This window comes from Ursus americanus, chromosome 16 (genome assembly GCF_024610735.1).
Source record: "Ursus americanus isolate L20-20 chromosome 16, mUrsAme1.1.p, whole genome shotgun sequence".
Taxonomy (NCBI): Eukaryota; Metazoa; Chordata; class Mammalia; order Carnivora; family Ursidae; genus Ursus; species Ursus americanus.
In genome coordinates, this window is record NC_142142.1 from 5,434,218 (window position 1) to 5,450,613 (window position 16,396).

The 16,396-nt window shown below is 38.0% G+C and overlaps 2 protein-coding genes across 2 annotated transcripts; both read left to right on the top strand.

The window, feature by feature from the left end:
• Positions 1-1,751: 1,751 nt before the first annotated feature.
• LOC148108742 (olfactory receptor 52A1-like) lies at positions 1,752-2,690 on the top strand. The gene has a single exon (XM_087868539.1). The coding sequence runs from the start codon at positions 1,752-1,754 to the stop codon at positions 2,688-2,690; it is 939 nt and encodes a 312-aa protein (XP_087724665.1).
• Positions 2,691-12,086: 9,396 nt separating this feature from the next.
• Positions 12,087-13,043, top strand: LOC148108743 (olfactory receptor 52A5-like). Its single transcript, XM_087868540.1, has one exon. It carries the CDS (start codon positions 12,087-12,089, stop codon positions 13,041-13,043), a length of 957 nt encoding a protein of 318 aa, XP_087724666.1.
• The last annotated feature ends 3,353 nt before the right edge of the window (positions 13,044-16,396 follow it).

Below are 16,396 nucleotides of genomic sequence, written 5' to 3' on the forward strand. Positions count from 1 at the left end.
ATAGTACCATTGTATTGTCTGTAAAGTTCCTGTTTGTAAAGATTTTCTGTTTCTTTCTGGTTCTTGTGATTCTTGGGGTCTCTCCATCCATTCAGAATGACAGCCTTTCTCGATAAAGTATTCTTGGCTGCATGTTCTTTTTGTTTAGTTCCCTGAATATGTCTCATGATCCCTTTCTGGCTTGCTAGGTTTCTGTGGGAAGGTCTTATGTTATTCTGATGTTCCTTCCTCCATATGTAAGGAACATCCTCTCTCTGGCTATTCTGGCAATTGTTTCCTTGGCTGTAAAATTTGCAAGCTTCACTATTATATGTCGGGATGTTCATCCATTTTTATTGATTTTGAGAAGGATCCTCTCTGCCTCTTGGCCTCAAATGCTTGTTTCCTTCCATAGATTAGAGAAGCTCTCAGCTTTGGTTTGCTCACATATATCTTCTAGCCCTTTCTCTCTCTCCACCCCCTCGGGGATCCCAGTCATTCTGAAGTTGGAACATTTCATGGCATCATTAATCTCTGCCATCTCCTTTCTCATGTGCTACTAGCAAAACCTATCTCTGTTTTCCTCTTCTCCCTTCTTTTCCATCAGTTTATCTTCTAGATTACCAATTCTTTCTTCTGTTTCATTTACCCTGGCTCTTAGAGTATCTAATTTAGACTGCATCTCATTCCTAGCATTTTTTTAGTTGACCTGATTAGATCTCATTTCTGCTTTTAGAGATTCTATATTGTCCCTAATGCTGTTTTTAACCATAGCTATTGACTTCATGATTGCTATCCTGAATTCTATTTCTGACATTTTGCTTATATCCATATCCATTAATTCTGAGGCACATGGCATTGTTTCTGTTTCTTTTCTTTGTTGAGAGTTCCTTCTCCTAATCATTCTGTAGAGGGATGGTTGAGTGAATGAGCAGACTCCAAAATATCAACCACAACCCGAGCATGATGCACCCTAGCAAAATCCAGAGCGGTCTGAAGCAACCACCAAAACAAACAAACAAACAAAGAAAAAAACAAAAAAACAAAAATGAAACACAAGAATAAAATAAAATTTAAAAAGGGTGGTGAGGGGAAGGCTGGCTATAACCGCTCAGTGTGGAAAACCAGGGTGTTTCAGGCATTCCTGGCTGTATTTTATTCTGTGTGTTAGAGGACAATACTCTCAAAATAACAAGGAAACTAAAATGTGTGTGTGTGTGTGTGTGTGTGTGTGTGTGTGTGTGAATATATATGTCAGCTGTTACTCTCTGTAATAGCAAGCTTTATATCATATGTGCATCAGAGTCAGATTGACTGTGTCAAACGGACAGTTCTAGATCTAGAGACAGTGGAAAATATTAGTACTGCTGGGTAGCTCGAGAGATTCTTCAAAGTCTGATTCAAATGTCCTTTCCAAACAAAATAAACAAGTACAATTATTTTGTCCACAGGTAGAATGACATAACAGAGAGGTCAGCAGCTGATTTCCTTACTCGGATGATCTGGTGGTTCTAATGCATTTGGCCTGCCATGCACATAACCTCTTCTTGTGGCCGAGTGCTTGTGAATGCTCCCCCTGAAACAGTGATGAGTATCTACAGATCTGTTTTTTACCTTCAATAGTATAAATGAGATGGATAATATGATCTTAGCATTCTGCTAAAATCGGAGAGACTCACTATGATGACTGGATAAAAAAAATGGAATTAGAAGAGAAGAGTACCACTGACTGAGACACTTTATTCTTTTGCTTTTAGAGACCCAAAGACATTATGTCCACCTCCAACGTTACAGTCTTCATGCCTTCTGTGTTGACACTAATAGGGATCCCAGGCCTAGAGTCTGTGCAGTGCTGGATCGGGATTCCATTCTGTGCCATGTATCTCACTGCTATGTTTGGAAATTCCGTGCTTCTGATCATCATCAAATCAGAGCGCAGCCTCCATGAGCCCATGTACATTTTCCTAGGCATGCTAGGAGTCACAGATATTGCACTTGCAACCACCATCATGCCCAAGATGCTTGGCATCTTCTGGTTTCATGTACCAGAGATTTATTTTGAGTCTTGCTTGCTTCAAATGTGGCTTATCCATACATTTCAGTGCATAGAGTCAGGCATCCTACTGGCCATGGCCCTGGATCGTTATGTGGCCATCTGTTATCCACTAAGACATGGTGCTATCTTCACCCACCAGCTGGTCTCCCAAATAGGGGCTATGGTAACACTCAGGGCTGCCATTCTAGTAGCTCCGTGCCTAGTACTAATAAAGTGCCGGTTGCAATTTTACCATACAACCATCATCTCCCACTGCTACTGTGAGCATATGGCCATCGTGAAGCTGGCTGCAGAAAATGTGCGGATCAACAAAATCTATGGCTTGTTTGTGGCATTCACTGTTGCAATATTCGATATTACCTTTATCACTTTGTCCTACATGCAGATCTTTATCACAGTTTTTCGTTTGCCCCAGAAGGAGGCTCGGTGGAAAGCATTCAATACCTGCATCGCCCACATCTGTGTCTTCCTCCAGTTCTACTCCCTTGCCTTCTTCTCCTTCTTCACACATAGGTTTGGTGCTCGTGTTCCCCCTTATATTCATATCCTCTTTTCTAGCCTCTACTTGCTGGTTCCCCCATTTCTCAATCCACTTGTCTATGGTGCCAAGACCAAGCAGATCCGCATTCACGTGGTAAAGATGTTGTGTTCCTAAAATCCATTGTGGTTAACACCTGCAGTCTTCCCCTTGATACAGTAGTAACAATGTCCCCAAACTACATCAAATATTTCAAAAACAATATTAAATGAGAGGGCTTAGTTTCCTATTTAATTCTTTTGTGAAATTTGCCTGCATTTTTTTAAAGATTTTATTTATTTATTCGACAGAGATAGAGACAGCCAGTGAGAGAGGTAACACAAGCAGGGGGAGTGGTAGAGGAAGAAGCAGGCTCCCAGCAGAGGAGCCTGATGCGGGACTCGATCCCATAACGCCGGGATCACGCCCTGAGCCGAAGGCAGACGCTTAACCGCAGTGCCACCCAGGCGCCCCTGCCTGCATTTTAGATCGTTTTCCCATCATCCTCCTCCGTAACGACTATTACTCATTAGGTGTCTGGATGCTACTGCATAATGAGAGGAAGAAACACAAAGAACAAAATAGTGAAGATATGATGTTTCCTTTTCTCTTCTCTTTTTCTTTCCCTTTTTCAGCTGCTTCTTTTATGGATTCTTCTCCAGAAGGATTCACAAGTATGCATCTATCACTGAATTAAATGCACCCAAACCCATTGTTTTAAAGTGTCAAGGTACTCAATAAAAACAAAATGTATGTCACGATCGTTTTAGTCTCTAAAATTTTTTTTGAGGATGTGTATTCTAAGCATGTGGTGTCAAAACAAACAAACAAACAAACATATAAACAAACCTAAACCTTTATTGATGTGAGATGATAATACAAAAATTTCAGTTTATCTCCAGAGTCATTAGGGAATTTTGAGATGCAAAAATCATGTGAAATCAAGTGCTCCATTTTATACACCCTTCCTTTTTCTGTTACCTCCACTAGTCTTTATTATTTCATCAAGTGTTATCAAAACACAATATGTTAAATACTGTACAAGGGAATAGTGGCAGAGTGGTAAACTGGACATATTGCATAAGTTTCATGGATTTGTTTCCTTGTATTTCTGGGAGGGAAGAAGAAAGAAACAGAGAGGGAATGAAGCAAGAGTTGTAGTGGTATGCCCTGAGAGTGAGGGAAGGAAACATTGAAATCCAACTGAAAACAGCAGGCAGCAGAGTTAAAATCATGTTCTTAGGTTCTTAATTATGAAGCCTGTTTCCTGAAGAATAACGAATGATTGGTCCCATAAGGAAGGACACACTATACCAGGTAGATGATAGAGGAGGCATGAACCAGAGAATGTGCTTAATGTCACAGCACAGAAGTTTTTTTTTTTCAATGTAAGATACAATTTGGAGAGACACAGATTACTAAGATATCAAATACAGCCATGGAGGGCAAACTGGGTAAAGAGGAGCAGGATGAATAAGTCACAGGGATAAAAAGTGCAGCCTAGAAAATAGAGTCAAGGGTATTCTAATAGCATTGTATGGTGACAGATGGTGGCTAGACCTGCTGTGAGCACACCATAATGTATAGACTTGCTGAATCACCCCTCTCTACTCTTGGAAATAATGCAACATGTCTGTACGCTAAACTTCAAGTGAAAAAAAAAAAGAATGACCATGGACACTCTTGAAAGATGATGAAAGTAATTCTGAAAGTTATTACGTGTCATTTGAGGTTCTCTGCAAAGGTAAACACATGTTTTCGTAAGCATGTGTAAATATCTGTTTGTGTGTGTGTGTGTGTGTGTGTGTGTGTGTGTGTATCTATCAAGCAGGTGATAGCATAGCTTCTCAGTAGATATAAGACATCATGCTTTTTAATCATTCAAGGCTATTAAATTAATGAAGAGATGGAGGGTTTTAACTAAGATTAACAACTCCAGAGCTTAAGGCTAGTGGACCATTCCTGAAAACTTCAGCTCATAGACCATTTAATGAATGATGATGGAAAATATGCATATGTGTGCATAAAATCAATGCATCTATAATATAGACTGAATGTCATATAAATGGGAGATACCCTGGCTTGCTTAATGGGTTCACGCTCAATCACATATCAATGACTGCTGAGGATGACTATTTGTAAATCTAGGGGATGTCTTGGGGCATTTGTTGAGAATGTTTTCAGTGTCAATATTTATTATAGAATTAACATATGATCTGATTATAATGATTGCCAATAGGAGTTGTCGTTCTAAGATAACATAGTTTCTTTCGGAATAAACCTGAGATGGCATCAGAAGTAATTTCTTAATGATTTAGCCAGGGTTCAGCAATCTTCTATGACAAGGAACAAATACAGAGATTAGGTTTTGTGGGCAAAGAGGCAATTCAAACCTAGTAAATAGGTATTTGGATAGCAAGAGAGAAAACATCTTTCAACAAACAAATTTTAATGATATTCATAATTTAGTACGAGCAATAATAATCCTAATTGTGTAGTTTTTGTATACTTCAGTCTAAAGTAGACAAATGGAATTCATTTTTTTCTGGGGGATAGAATTCTGCTTAAGTGGGGCTGAAAGTCAGATATTGTCTAGAACACATGTAGAATGAAAAGCCACTTCTGAAAATTTACAGTCTGTAGTTCCTATCACATTACTCTGTAGTAATTATTTCTATTAATATAAGAGTTCTAAGGAATTCTATCTGTCACCTAATAAGGAATCACATTGTTTCTAAAATATCGTATTCCCCTGTAGCTCTCATGGGATTTAACTAAAGTGTATCTAAGAGTTATTTCGTCTCCAACATTCGATGGCATTATGATTCTACGAGGCTCCAAATTTTTTGCATTTCCCAAGGTGTCTTGAGAGTCATTCAATATGTGTATCATATTCTAATTCTCTGTAGAGAGAGTAGTGCACCAATTTCAGAGCCTGCTGACTTCACCTCAGCCTGCTTCATATTGATCTGAAAACTAATTCTTTCGTTTTCTCTGAAAATACGCTACTTTATTTTGAGTTCATCAGGTGCTACTCTGCTGGGTGGGTGGCATTCTGATACAGGTTCTTTACTGATTTACCTGTTTGTGCCATTTATTTCAATCTATCATGTGATGTCACTGAGAGCAGAGCTGGAAAGAGATACACACAACCGAGTCCCCAAACCACTGTGAAGTAACCCAGCACACCAAGCAGCCATTTTCTAGGATGAAGATAATTTTATGGCGGTTTAAGGGCAAGATGGGAGTCAGAGAGTCGTTCAGTGCATAGCGAACATGTCTGCTCAACAATGCCAGATGCAATGACACAGGACAAACACCATGTGACTCTCAGTAAGGCCATCATGTCCTCAGGCAGATGCATGTAATGAGGTCTTGTTAGACTTTTTCTTGCACCACACAGATGGAGACTCTTTTCTTTTCCTCATGATACCAAAGCTTAAATTCACAAACCTCCCTTTTTTTTCCAACTGAGTTAACACTGGCCATAAATAGTTCAAAGGTGGGAAATATATATATATATAGGAACTGGCACTAAAATCTGAAAATGCATTATATTATTTCATGAGAATCCTAAATGAATGCGAAAATTTCTTTTTTTAAGTTAAATGCAGTTTCCCAACATACAGTCCATCATTAGTTTCAGAAGTAATATTCAATAATTCATCAGTTGCATATAACACCCAGTGCTCATCACATCACATGCCCTCCTTAACGCCCATCACCCATTTACCTTAATCCCCCCACTGACCTCCTCTTCCATACTCCTCAGTTTGTTTCCCAGAGTTAAGAGTCTCTCATGGTTTGTCTTCCTCTCTGATTTCTTCCCCTTCAGTTTTCCCTCCATTCCCTTCTGATCTTCTGAACTCTTTCTTATATTCCACATATGTTGAATCCAGATGATACTTGTCTTTCTTTGACTTATTTCGCTTCGCATACTACCTTGTAGTCCCATCCACATCAATCCAAATGGTAGGTATTCATCCTTTCTGATGGCTGAGTAATATTCAATTGTATGTATAAACCACATCTTCTTTATTCATTCATCTGTTGAAGGATGCCTCAGCTCTTTCCACTGTGTGGCTAATATGGACATTGCTGCTATGAACATTGGGGTGCAGGTGTCCCTTGTTTCACTACATTTGTGTCATTGGTGTAAATATCTAGTAGTACAATTGCTGGGTCATAGGATAGCTCTACTTTTAACGTCTTGAGGCACCTCCATACTGTTTTCCAGAGTAGCTATACCAGCTTGTATTCCCACCAACGGTTTATGAGGGTTTAATTTCTATGTCACCAAGAAATATTCCATTTAGTTTTTTGTCAGCACGTCTGCGCTGATTATTCTGAATACCTTGAGATGTTTTCATTTCCCCTCATTGACTCATTATTTTGTATAAAAATGTCATTGATTCTATGTGTTGTCTTGGGACAGTGTCTTCTCTTAGATATTTCTGAATGGACGATCAATTTGGCTACCAGTCCCCAAGGGCACAAGGATTTGGGGTTTTATTAGATGCAGATCTGCTATGAGACAAATTCTCCTGGGTTTTGAACGATATCATGCGTGCTTTTCATCCTTGTCCCAGGCTAATTGAAAACTCACCAGCGACTGGTGCAAAAAATCCCCAGGTGGCTCCTACAGTACAAAATAGCCATCTTCACTCTCAGAAACACCAGAAGATTTTCACTCTGTGGCTTCCAGGTAAGTCTTTGGGCCTTAGATCTGCACTAGGTGTGGGGAAAATGGAGGATTGGTTTCAAAGAGAACACAACACCCTTATGAGCCAAGAAGCTTGCAGGATGATAAACAAGCAATAGAGTCTTACAGTAGCTGATTTTTCTAACATGAAGCATATTTTGTTTCATGTTGCTGCCCAGAATGTCTGAATCAGTTAATCACACAATGGGTGATAGATTTTAAGGTAGGCTTGACAAGTGAGGGATATTATGTATATAAAAAACATTAAAAAAAACAAACAACCCTTTGTTTCTGATAGTCCAACCCTGGGGCCTTGAAGCAGAGGTCAAAGGCTGAATGTCAGAGACTTTGTACAGTGAAAGGTTTCCTGAGTTTGCAGGGAGAGTAGATTTAGACCTAAGTCCCTTAACTGGTTTAGGTTCTGGGAATCAGCCTGAGTCAGAATTGTCAGTCACATGAGTGGTTCAGGGTTGATGCTGAACATGACACCCGTGATTGTTTTCGTTACCCATGAATTTCAAGGATTTAAGATTTGTCTCCTTCCTCTTCTAAAAATGTACGTGTCTGTGTCCATACACACAGTTGCTTCAAACATCCTTGGCATTCAGTGTTGTTGCTTTCAACCAAGAAAATCTTAGTCTCCCGTCCCCTCCCATGATTTCCCACCATCAAGTCAGCAAGCAGCAGAGATATTGCTTCCTTGTTAATCTTCCGATGTGGCCAGGTCACGTCATCCCATCCCATCTGGACTACCACAAGTATCCTTCTAACTTCATCTCCCTATGCCAGCTCTCATCCTTTTAAGCCATTTATCAAACTACTAGCAGAACAGATTTGTAGAGGGGAAAAAAAATCCTTGTTATTCCACCTAAGTTTTTGAAATTATTATCGTCAAATTAGAACCGTACATTCGTTACTCTTCCCTTTTCCTTCGCCTCAACCATCATCATCTGTGTTTATGGAACAATTCATACGTGAAAAGTACTTGTTGATTTACAATCCCACTGCACATTTCATGCTTCTTTGATTTTGTTCAAAGTATTTCCTCCAGGAATGCCTTTCCATGTCCTTTATCTGGCCAGCATCTGCTGAAGAATGATCCCCCTTGCTACCCAGATTTATTCTGCCTATTTTGAATAAAGCTAAAAACATTGATTCTCCTTTAATTAAAGACTATTCTTCTACAGTGTAAAATTCCAGAACAATGGTTACTAACCAGGTGTGTTATGTCCCTCTCCATACAAGCAGGTGACATTTGGCAATGCCCGAGACATTTTTGATTTTCATGACCAGAAAGAACCATTGGCATCTAGAGGGTAGGACTCAGGGATGCTGCTAAGCCTGCTGCAATGTAGAGAATTACCCCAGGACCAAAGTGTATCTGAGTAAAAATGCCAGTTGTGCTGAGAAGGCGAAAACCTGCTTAAGAAGAATATCAGTTTGGCCTCATAAAGTTGGAAATCTAAAACTATCAGGAAGAAAAGTAACTACTTTTTTCATATGATTTTTATTCTGCTAGGTTGAAAGCATGTTTTTCTATTTTTTGTGCCTGCTCCTTTGTTTACTTTCTTTCTTCCTCTTTTTTTTGATCACCTGATTACTCATGGTATATACTGCTGTTGAGCTTTACTTTGCACACTACCTTGTAAGGATTCTCTAGGGCAACTCTGACCCATGTGGCCATGTTAGGTCTCCCAAATGAATGTTCCTGATAAAGACAGTAGCACACACTTATGAGCCAAGTTACAGAGAGTGTCAGCCAGTCTATGGATGATATGGAATTGAAAATGTGGTTTTATATTAGATATGTAGCATATTTTAAACATGTATGTAATGTATGTATTATAATTGTTTGATAAAAATAAGAAAGGCATATGTGAGGTTTTTTTCCATCAGAATTTAAACAGGCAGAAACTGGTTAAAATTTGCAATGTTTCTACATCCCCCCGATGTAGTTACACACTGAGATATATTCCATATTCTTACTGAATTATAATTCTAAAATCTCAGATGATGCACACTATTTTTTGTTCTTTCTGCATCTGTGTGCCATGGAATATGGATCCAAGCAGATTCACCTGTTGCAACAAAAAGTCTTAGTTTTTCATTAATAAAATATAGGGTAATAACATCAATATCATAAGTTAATAAGATTAAATACCCTAAAATGTCTGAAGATTTATGAAGGTGAATGATACAGTAGGTATTTAATAAATGGGGGTATCAGTTTTTAATCTCAAGCACTCAGCAAAGTTTAGATTCTTCAAAAATATAGAACACATATATTTTACATATTCTCTAATTACTTCAAAAATACTTGGAACATAGTGAATTCTTAATTATTGTGTATTGATTAAAATCATTAGGATATAAACTTCTGATTTTTGGATTGCAATGCTGTTTGAGGAGGATTTAAGGAAGATCTAGTTTGGCATACTGTATATTTGCTAAAAAGAAGAGTTCAGAGACAAAGGGTCTCAGAAAGGAAAGCCTCTCTTAGAGTTGAATACATTTGAGGAAAAGGAATGCACTGACAAGTTGTCCTTAGAATGCACCTTAGAACGAGGTGCATTCTAAGTAATCTTACATGGAGAGAGATAGTCTAAATTCATAGATAATCTATGTTATATAAAATGCTTGAGAATCAATGCTTTTTTAGGCTTAGAGTGGTAATGATGGCTATTGATGGAGAGAGAGAAGAGCAGAGGACACAGATTGGCACTTGGGATTAAAAAGAAGATATGTGAAAATGGCAGGGAAGAGTACGAACAAGATCTGACAGGGACTGCCAAAGCAAACAGTCAGGGTTGAATAATCTGCAGAGAGTAAATTGGAAAATGTGCATGACATATGGATGGGTTTTGGAAAAACATAGAAACTTTGACAAATTAGGTTGGAAACATTCTGAGGCTACTGGAGATTGATCAGACTATGAAGACACCATTCTGAGAAGTCAAGCTGGTGAGCTGCAGAACTTAAAAATAGTCTTGCCAAACTAGTCCTCTGATTATGATCAGCAGAATTTCTACCAGCACTAGGATGCTTTATGTCAGCCCACGTGGAGTCTAGCTCATGAAATATGTATGCTCTGTATTAAATAATTTTTTCTTGATGCCTATTTTCAGGTCACAAAATAAGTACAGGCAATGAGAAGTAAACATAAGATAAAAAGCATCTGTTTGGTCCACTAGTCATGGACTAGAAAGAAACCATCTGATCTATTTAATTTTTGTCATTGAAAATGATTAAGGCATGCAGAAACGCAGAACTTCATGGTTATTCTTACAATGACTTTGTGAAAAGAGAAAATTTGAAAGGAGTCATCAAAATCATTAAAAATAATATTGATAACATTCCATTGCATACATATGCTACATCTTTATCCATTCATATGCTGATGGGCACTAAAGTTGTGTCCCAATCTTAGCTACTGTAAATAATGCTGAAATAAACACAGGATTGCATATATCTCTTCAATATTCTGTTTTCCTGTCCTTTGGATATATACCCAGAAGTGGAATTGCCAGATTATATGCAGATCATTTTCTCAAAATTTTCATTGAACCCTCATATTGCTTTCCCTAGTGGCTGCATTCCTACCAACTAAGTGCAATGGTTTCGTTTTTAAACCCCCCCCCCAAAAAAAAAACACTTATTGCCTTTTGTCTTACTGATGACTGGTCTTCTAACAAGAATGAGGTGATATCTCGTTGTGGCTTTGACCTACGTTTGTCTGATTAATAATTTATTGAGACACGAGAAAGAAGGAAATCCTCTTATTTGTGACAATAGTAATAAACTTTGAGTACATTATGCTGTAAGATAGTCAAAGAGGGAATGACAAATAATGTATGAAATCACTAATATGTAAATGGGATCTTAAAAGAGTTGAACTTCATAGCATTCCACTTATACGGAATCTAAAAAAAAAAAAATGAAGCAAATGCATAAACAAATAAACAGCAGAAAGGGATCCATAAATACAGAGAACTAACTGATGGTTGCCAGAGAGGCAGGGGTTTGAGGGTGGCCAGTTTGGTGAAGGGGAGTGGGAAACACAGGCTTGCAATGATGGGATGAATAAATTACATGGATAAAAAGTACAGCATGGGGATTAGAGTCAACGGTTTGTACTAGGTTGTATGGTGACACGTAGTAGCTACATTAGCGGTGAGCACAGCGCAGTGTGTGTATAGACTTGGTGACCTACGATGCTGTGTATCTGACACCAAAGTATTATCAGGTATCAACCACATTTCAATAACAACAAATAGCCAAACTCATAAAAACAGATACAATTGTGGCTACCGGGGGGGCTGAGGGGTGAGAAAACACAGGAGATATTTTATCAGTAAGTCCTAGAAATCTAATGTACAGGATCGTAAATAAAACAATAATATTACATCAAAAACATCAACTTCCTGAGAGACTACATCTTAGTTATTTCCACCACAAAAAAAGGAGACAGAATTATGTGATGTGATGGCGTTAGCTAAATTATAATTGCATTCACATTGCAATCTGTGAATGTACCAAATCAGCATGTTGTGCACCTAAGCTTAGACAATGTTCAGTGTTACCTATACTTCAATAATAAACAAAGGAATGAGAAGGTTACCATCCTTTATCTAACTGAGCTATGCTTTGCTAAAATAAAGCATGTAGTCTTACCTTTAATTTTCATAAATAAAGGGGATAGAATGTGATTTACCTAACTGAAGTAGGCTTTGCTAAAGTAGAGTAATTTCTCTTACTTTTCATTCATGTAGTCTTGACAGGGAATAGAAGATGAAACAGCGACACCACTACTTGATTCTACCGACCAAATCATCATGCTCATACCCAATGGTTCCGTCTTCACGCCTGCTCTCCTAACACTCACTGGGATTCCCGGGCTGGAGTCAGTGCAGCGTTGGATTGGAATTCCATTTGGTGTCATGTATTTCATGGCTGTGATTGGGAATTCCCTTATTTTAGGTATAATCAAATATGAGCACAGCCTCCATAAGCCCATGTACATATTTCTGGCCATGCTGGGGGCCACAGACATTGCACTTAGCACCTGCATTCTTCCCAAAATGCTAGGCATCTTCTGGTTTCATTTGCCAGAGATTTCCTTTGTAGCCTGCCTTCTACAAATGTGGTTGATTCACTCCTTGCAGGCAATTGAATCAGGCATCCTACTGGCAATGGCCCTAGATCGCTATGTGGCCATCTGTCACCCCTTGAGACACACCACCTTCTTCTCCCAACAACTCTTGACTCACATTGCAGTTGGGGTGATACTCAGGGGTGCCATTCTTGTAGCCCCGTGTCTGGTGCTCATCAAATTTCGTCTTAAACTCTATCGAACTACAGTCATCTCCCATACTTATTGTGAGCACATGGCCATCGTGAAGCTGGCCACTGAAGATGTCCGGATCAACAAGATATATGGTCTCTTTGTTGCCTTCAGTATCTTAGGGTTTGACATAATCTTCATCACCTTGTCTTACATTCAAATCTTTATCACTGTGTTTCAGTTGCCCCAGAAGGAGGCACGATTCAAGGCCTTTAATACCTGCATCGCCCACATCTGTGTCTTCCTACAGTTCTACCTCCTTGCCTTCTTCTCCTTCTTCACACATAGGTTTGGTGCTCACATACCACCATACGTTCATATCCTCTTATCAAACCTGTACCTGTTAGTCCCTCCTGTCCTCAACCCTATAGTCTATGGCGTGAAGACCAAACAAATTCGTGACCATGTCCTGAAATTGTTATTTTCCAAAAAATTTCTTAATCACTAGTAGCTACTTCTACAGGTATTTTAGGTTGATTCAAAGTAGCAACATAAACATGGTAAAAGCTTAATCTTCTCTAAATATGTATATTCCAAAAACATATTTCACTCTCAGATACTCATAACTGAAGGAAGTTTAAAAAAAATCATGAAACACCTAAAAACCTTGGTTTGCCACCCATATAAAGAACAAAAATCTCTTATGCTGAGATTTCAGGCTGTTTTGGTTTTTCTTTTATTTTTGTTTTGTCTGTTTAAACCTAGAAGATTCTTTCTGGCAACCCTTAGATCTACACAGAAATAAAATGTGAAAAAAAAAACACTTGATCACAGATAACTTCCAAGGGCCATGTCACATGTCAGTATTCTTCAACTGCTAACCCAAGACATAGCTACAATTCTAGCTATGTCTCATTTTCGATATCAGAGCACTCAAATATGTGAAGCCAAATTTAATACAACTGAAGGGCTAAATAGACAGCAACACAAAAATTGTAGGGGACTTCAGTTCCCTTCTTCCAACAATGGATAGAACTTGCAGGCAGAAGGTCAGTGAGAAACTGGGGACTTGAACACTATTGACCAAAGGGACCTACCATGCACATACAGAATATTTCCGCAACAACATCAATACACATGTTTTGACTAGTGCACAAGAAACATTTTCCAGGATAAATCGCATGTGTGAGAACAGAGAATATCTTAAATACTTAAGAAGTTTGAAATAATATTGAGTATCTTTTCTGATTACAATACAAGGAAAGTGAAAATCAATAGCAGAAGAAAATCTTAAGAAGAATATTCATTAATATATATAAATTAAACAACACAGTCCTGAAGAACTGATGGCTCATGGCTTAGAGAAGAAACAAAAAGGGTAATGAGAAAACCTCTTAAGAACAATGCACAGAATGGGTGAAGATATTTGTAAATGACATATCAGATAAAGGGCTAGTATCCAAAATCTACAAAGAACTTATCAAACTCAACAACCAAAGTATAAATAATCTAATCAAGAAATAGACAGAAGACATGAACAGACTTTTCTCCAAAGAATACATATAAATGGCCAACAGACACATGAAAAAGTGCTCAACATCAGTTGACATCAGGGAAATACAAATGAAAGCCACAATGAGATAACACCACGCACCAGTCAGAATGGCAAAAGTTAACAAGGCAGGAAAGGAGGGTTGTTGACTAGGATGCAGAGAAACGGGAACCCTCCTACACTCTTGGTGGGAATGCAAGCTGGTACAGTCACACTGGAAAACAGTATGGAAGTTCCTCAAAAAAGTAGAAATAGAGCTACCCTACGACCCAGCAATTGCACTACTGGGTATTTACCCCCAAAATACAAATGTAGTGATCCAAAGGGGCACCTGCACTCCAATGTTTATAGCAGCAACGTGCACAATAGCCAAACTATGGAAAAAGCCCAGATGTCCATCAACAGATGAATACATAAAGAACAAGTGGTATATATATACAATGGAATATTATGTAGCCATCAAAAAAGAAATCTTGCCATTTGCAATGAGATGGACAGAACTAGAGGGTATTAACCAAAGTGAAATAAGTCAATCAAAGAAAGACAATTATCACATGATCTCACTGATATGTAGGATTTAATGAACAAGGCAGAGGATTGTAGGGGAAGACAGGGAAAAAAAAGTGAAATAAGATGAAACCAGAGAGGGAGACAAAGCATAATAGACTCCTCATCTTAGGGAACAAACTGACGGCTGCTGGGGAGGTATAGGGTGGCTGGGTGGTGGACGTGGGGAGGGTGTGTGTTGTCGTGAGTGCTGGGTGGTGTGTAAGACTCGTGAATCACAGACCTGCAGCCCTGAAACAAATAATACATTATATGTTAATTTTAAAAAAGAATAATGAAATGAAAACACATGAAACTAAAGCCTATGGGATGCAACAGAAGTAGTACAAATCAGAATTTAATAAGAATAATTGTCTACATTCAAAATAAAAGATCTCAAGTAAATAACCTAAGTTTACACCAATGAACTAGTCAAAGAAGAACAAACTAAACCCAAATTAACAGAAGTGAAATAAGATTAAAGCAGAAATAAACATCATGGAGAATGGAAAAACAATGGGGGAAAAACAATAAAAGTAAGAAGTTGGTTATTTTGAAAAGATTAACACAATGAACAAACTTATGAGTAAACCCGAAAAGAGAGACAAGACTGAAATAAGTAAATCATAAGTAAAAGAGGAGACATTACAACTGAGAGCACATAAATAAAAAAATAAATAAAAAATTAAAAAAAACCACAAAAACCTTAAGAGACTCTAATGAAAAGCAATATGCCTACAAATTGGATAAGCTGAAGAATAGGGTTAATTTTTTCTTTTTTTAAGCCACGATAAAAGAAGTCAGGAGAATCATTTCCCTTGAAGAAGGGGTGACAGTGAAGGAGACTGTTAAGGACTAGGGAGAGGTGGTTCATTCTAGGGTACGAGTAAGGTACGGTCCTCATTCAGGGGCTTAATGATTTATGTCTACCTCATGACAATTAGTTAAGCTGGACAACATACGATTTTTGTATGTATGTTAGAATTTGGTAACAGATTTTTTAAAATAAGTAAATAATTGCTCAGTAAGAACACAAAGCAAAACAAAAAGAAGAAAGAGATATATTAGTGATCCATTGCACATGAAAGGATTCTGAAAGATATCAATATGAAATGCACTGGGGGATACTGGATCAGATTCTGGGCAAGAAAAAATGTACCTCAGAGAAGTCATTCTTTCGCTTCTTGTCTAAATGTCAACAAGGTCTGAAGATTAGGTGATAGTATTATTTCAATACTAGGTGTCCTGATTTTGATTATAGTATATTATGCAGTAGAATATTCATGTTCTTAGTCAAAAAACAGAATTATTTAGGAGTAACCCATGTCTTCAATGTACTCCTAAACAGTGCACCAAGAAATTATCTCTCTATCAGATCATAAAGCAAAATGGGGCCAAATGCAAATGATATCTGAATCTGGGTAAACGTCATAAGAGATTTTCTTGAACTATTCTTGCACAATTCGGTACATTTCAAATTATATCAGTCGAAAGCTTTTCAAAAAGCACTCTTTTTGAAAATGTTCTTAATTCAGGAAAGGGTACAACACCCACTTACTTAACATTCCAGAAATATAATCATTGCTTCTGCTGTTCAGCTCTACTGTAGACCTACTCCATCACTAATCCTAGTGATTGTGTATTAATTCCAAAAGATGATCCCTCTTTTATATCAGTACTTATTCCCATTTTAGTCTTTCATGAAATCTTATGAGAAATAAAATACTTTTCGTCATCCGTTTATTGGTATTTCTTTTCTACAT

What these genes read in the sequence shown, in the direction of transcription:
- LOC148108742 (XM_087868539.1), top strand. Translation starts at nt 1,752, where the DNA reads ATGTCCACCTCCAACGTTACAGTCTTCATGCCTTCTGTGTTGACACTA.
- LOC148108743 (XM_087868540.1), top strand. Translation starts at nt 12,087, where the DNA reads ATGCTCATACCCAATGGTTCCGTCTTCACGCCTGCTCTCCTAACACTC.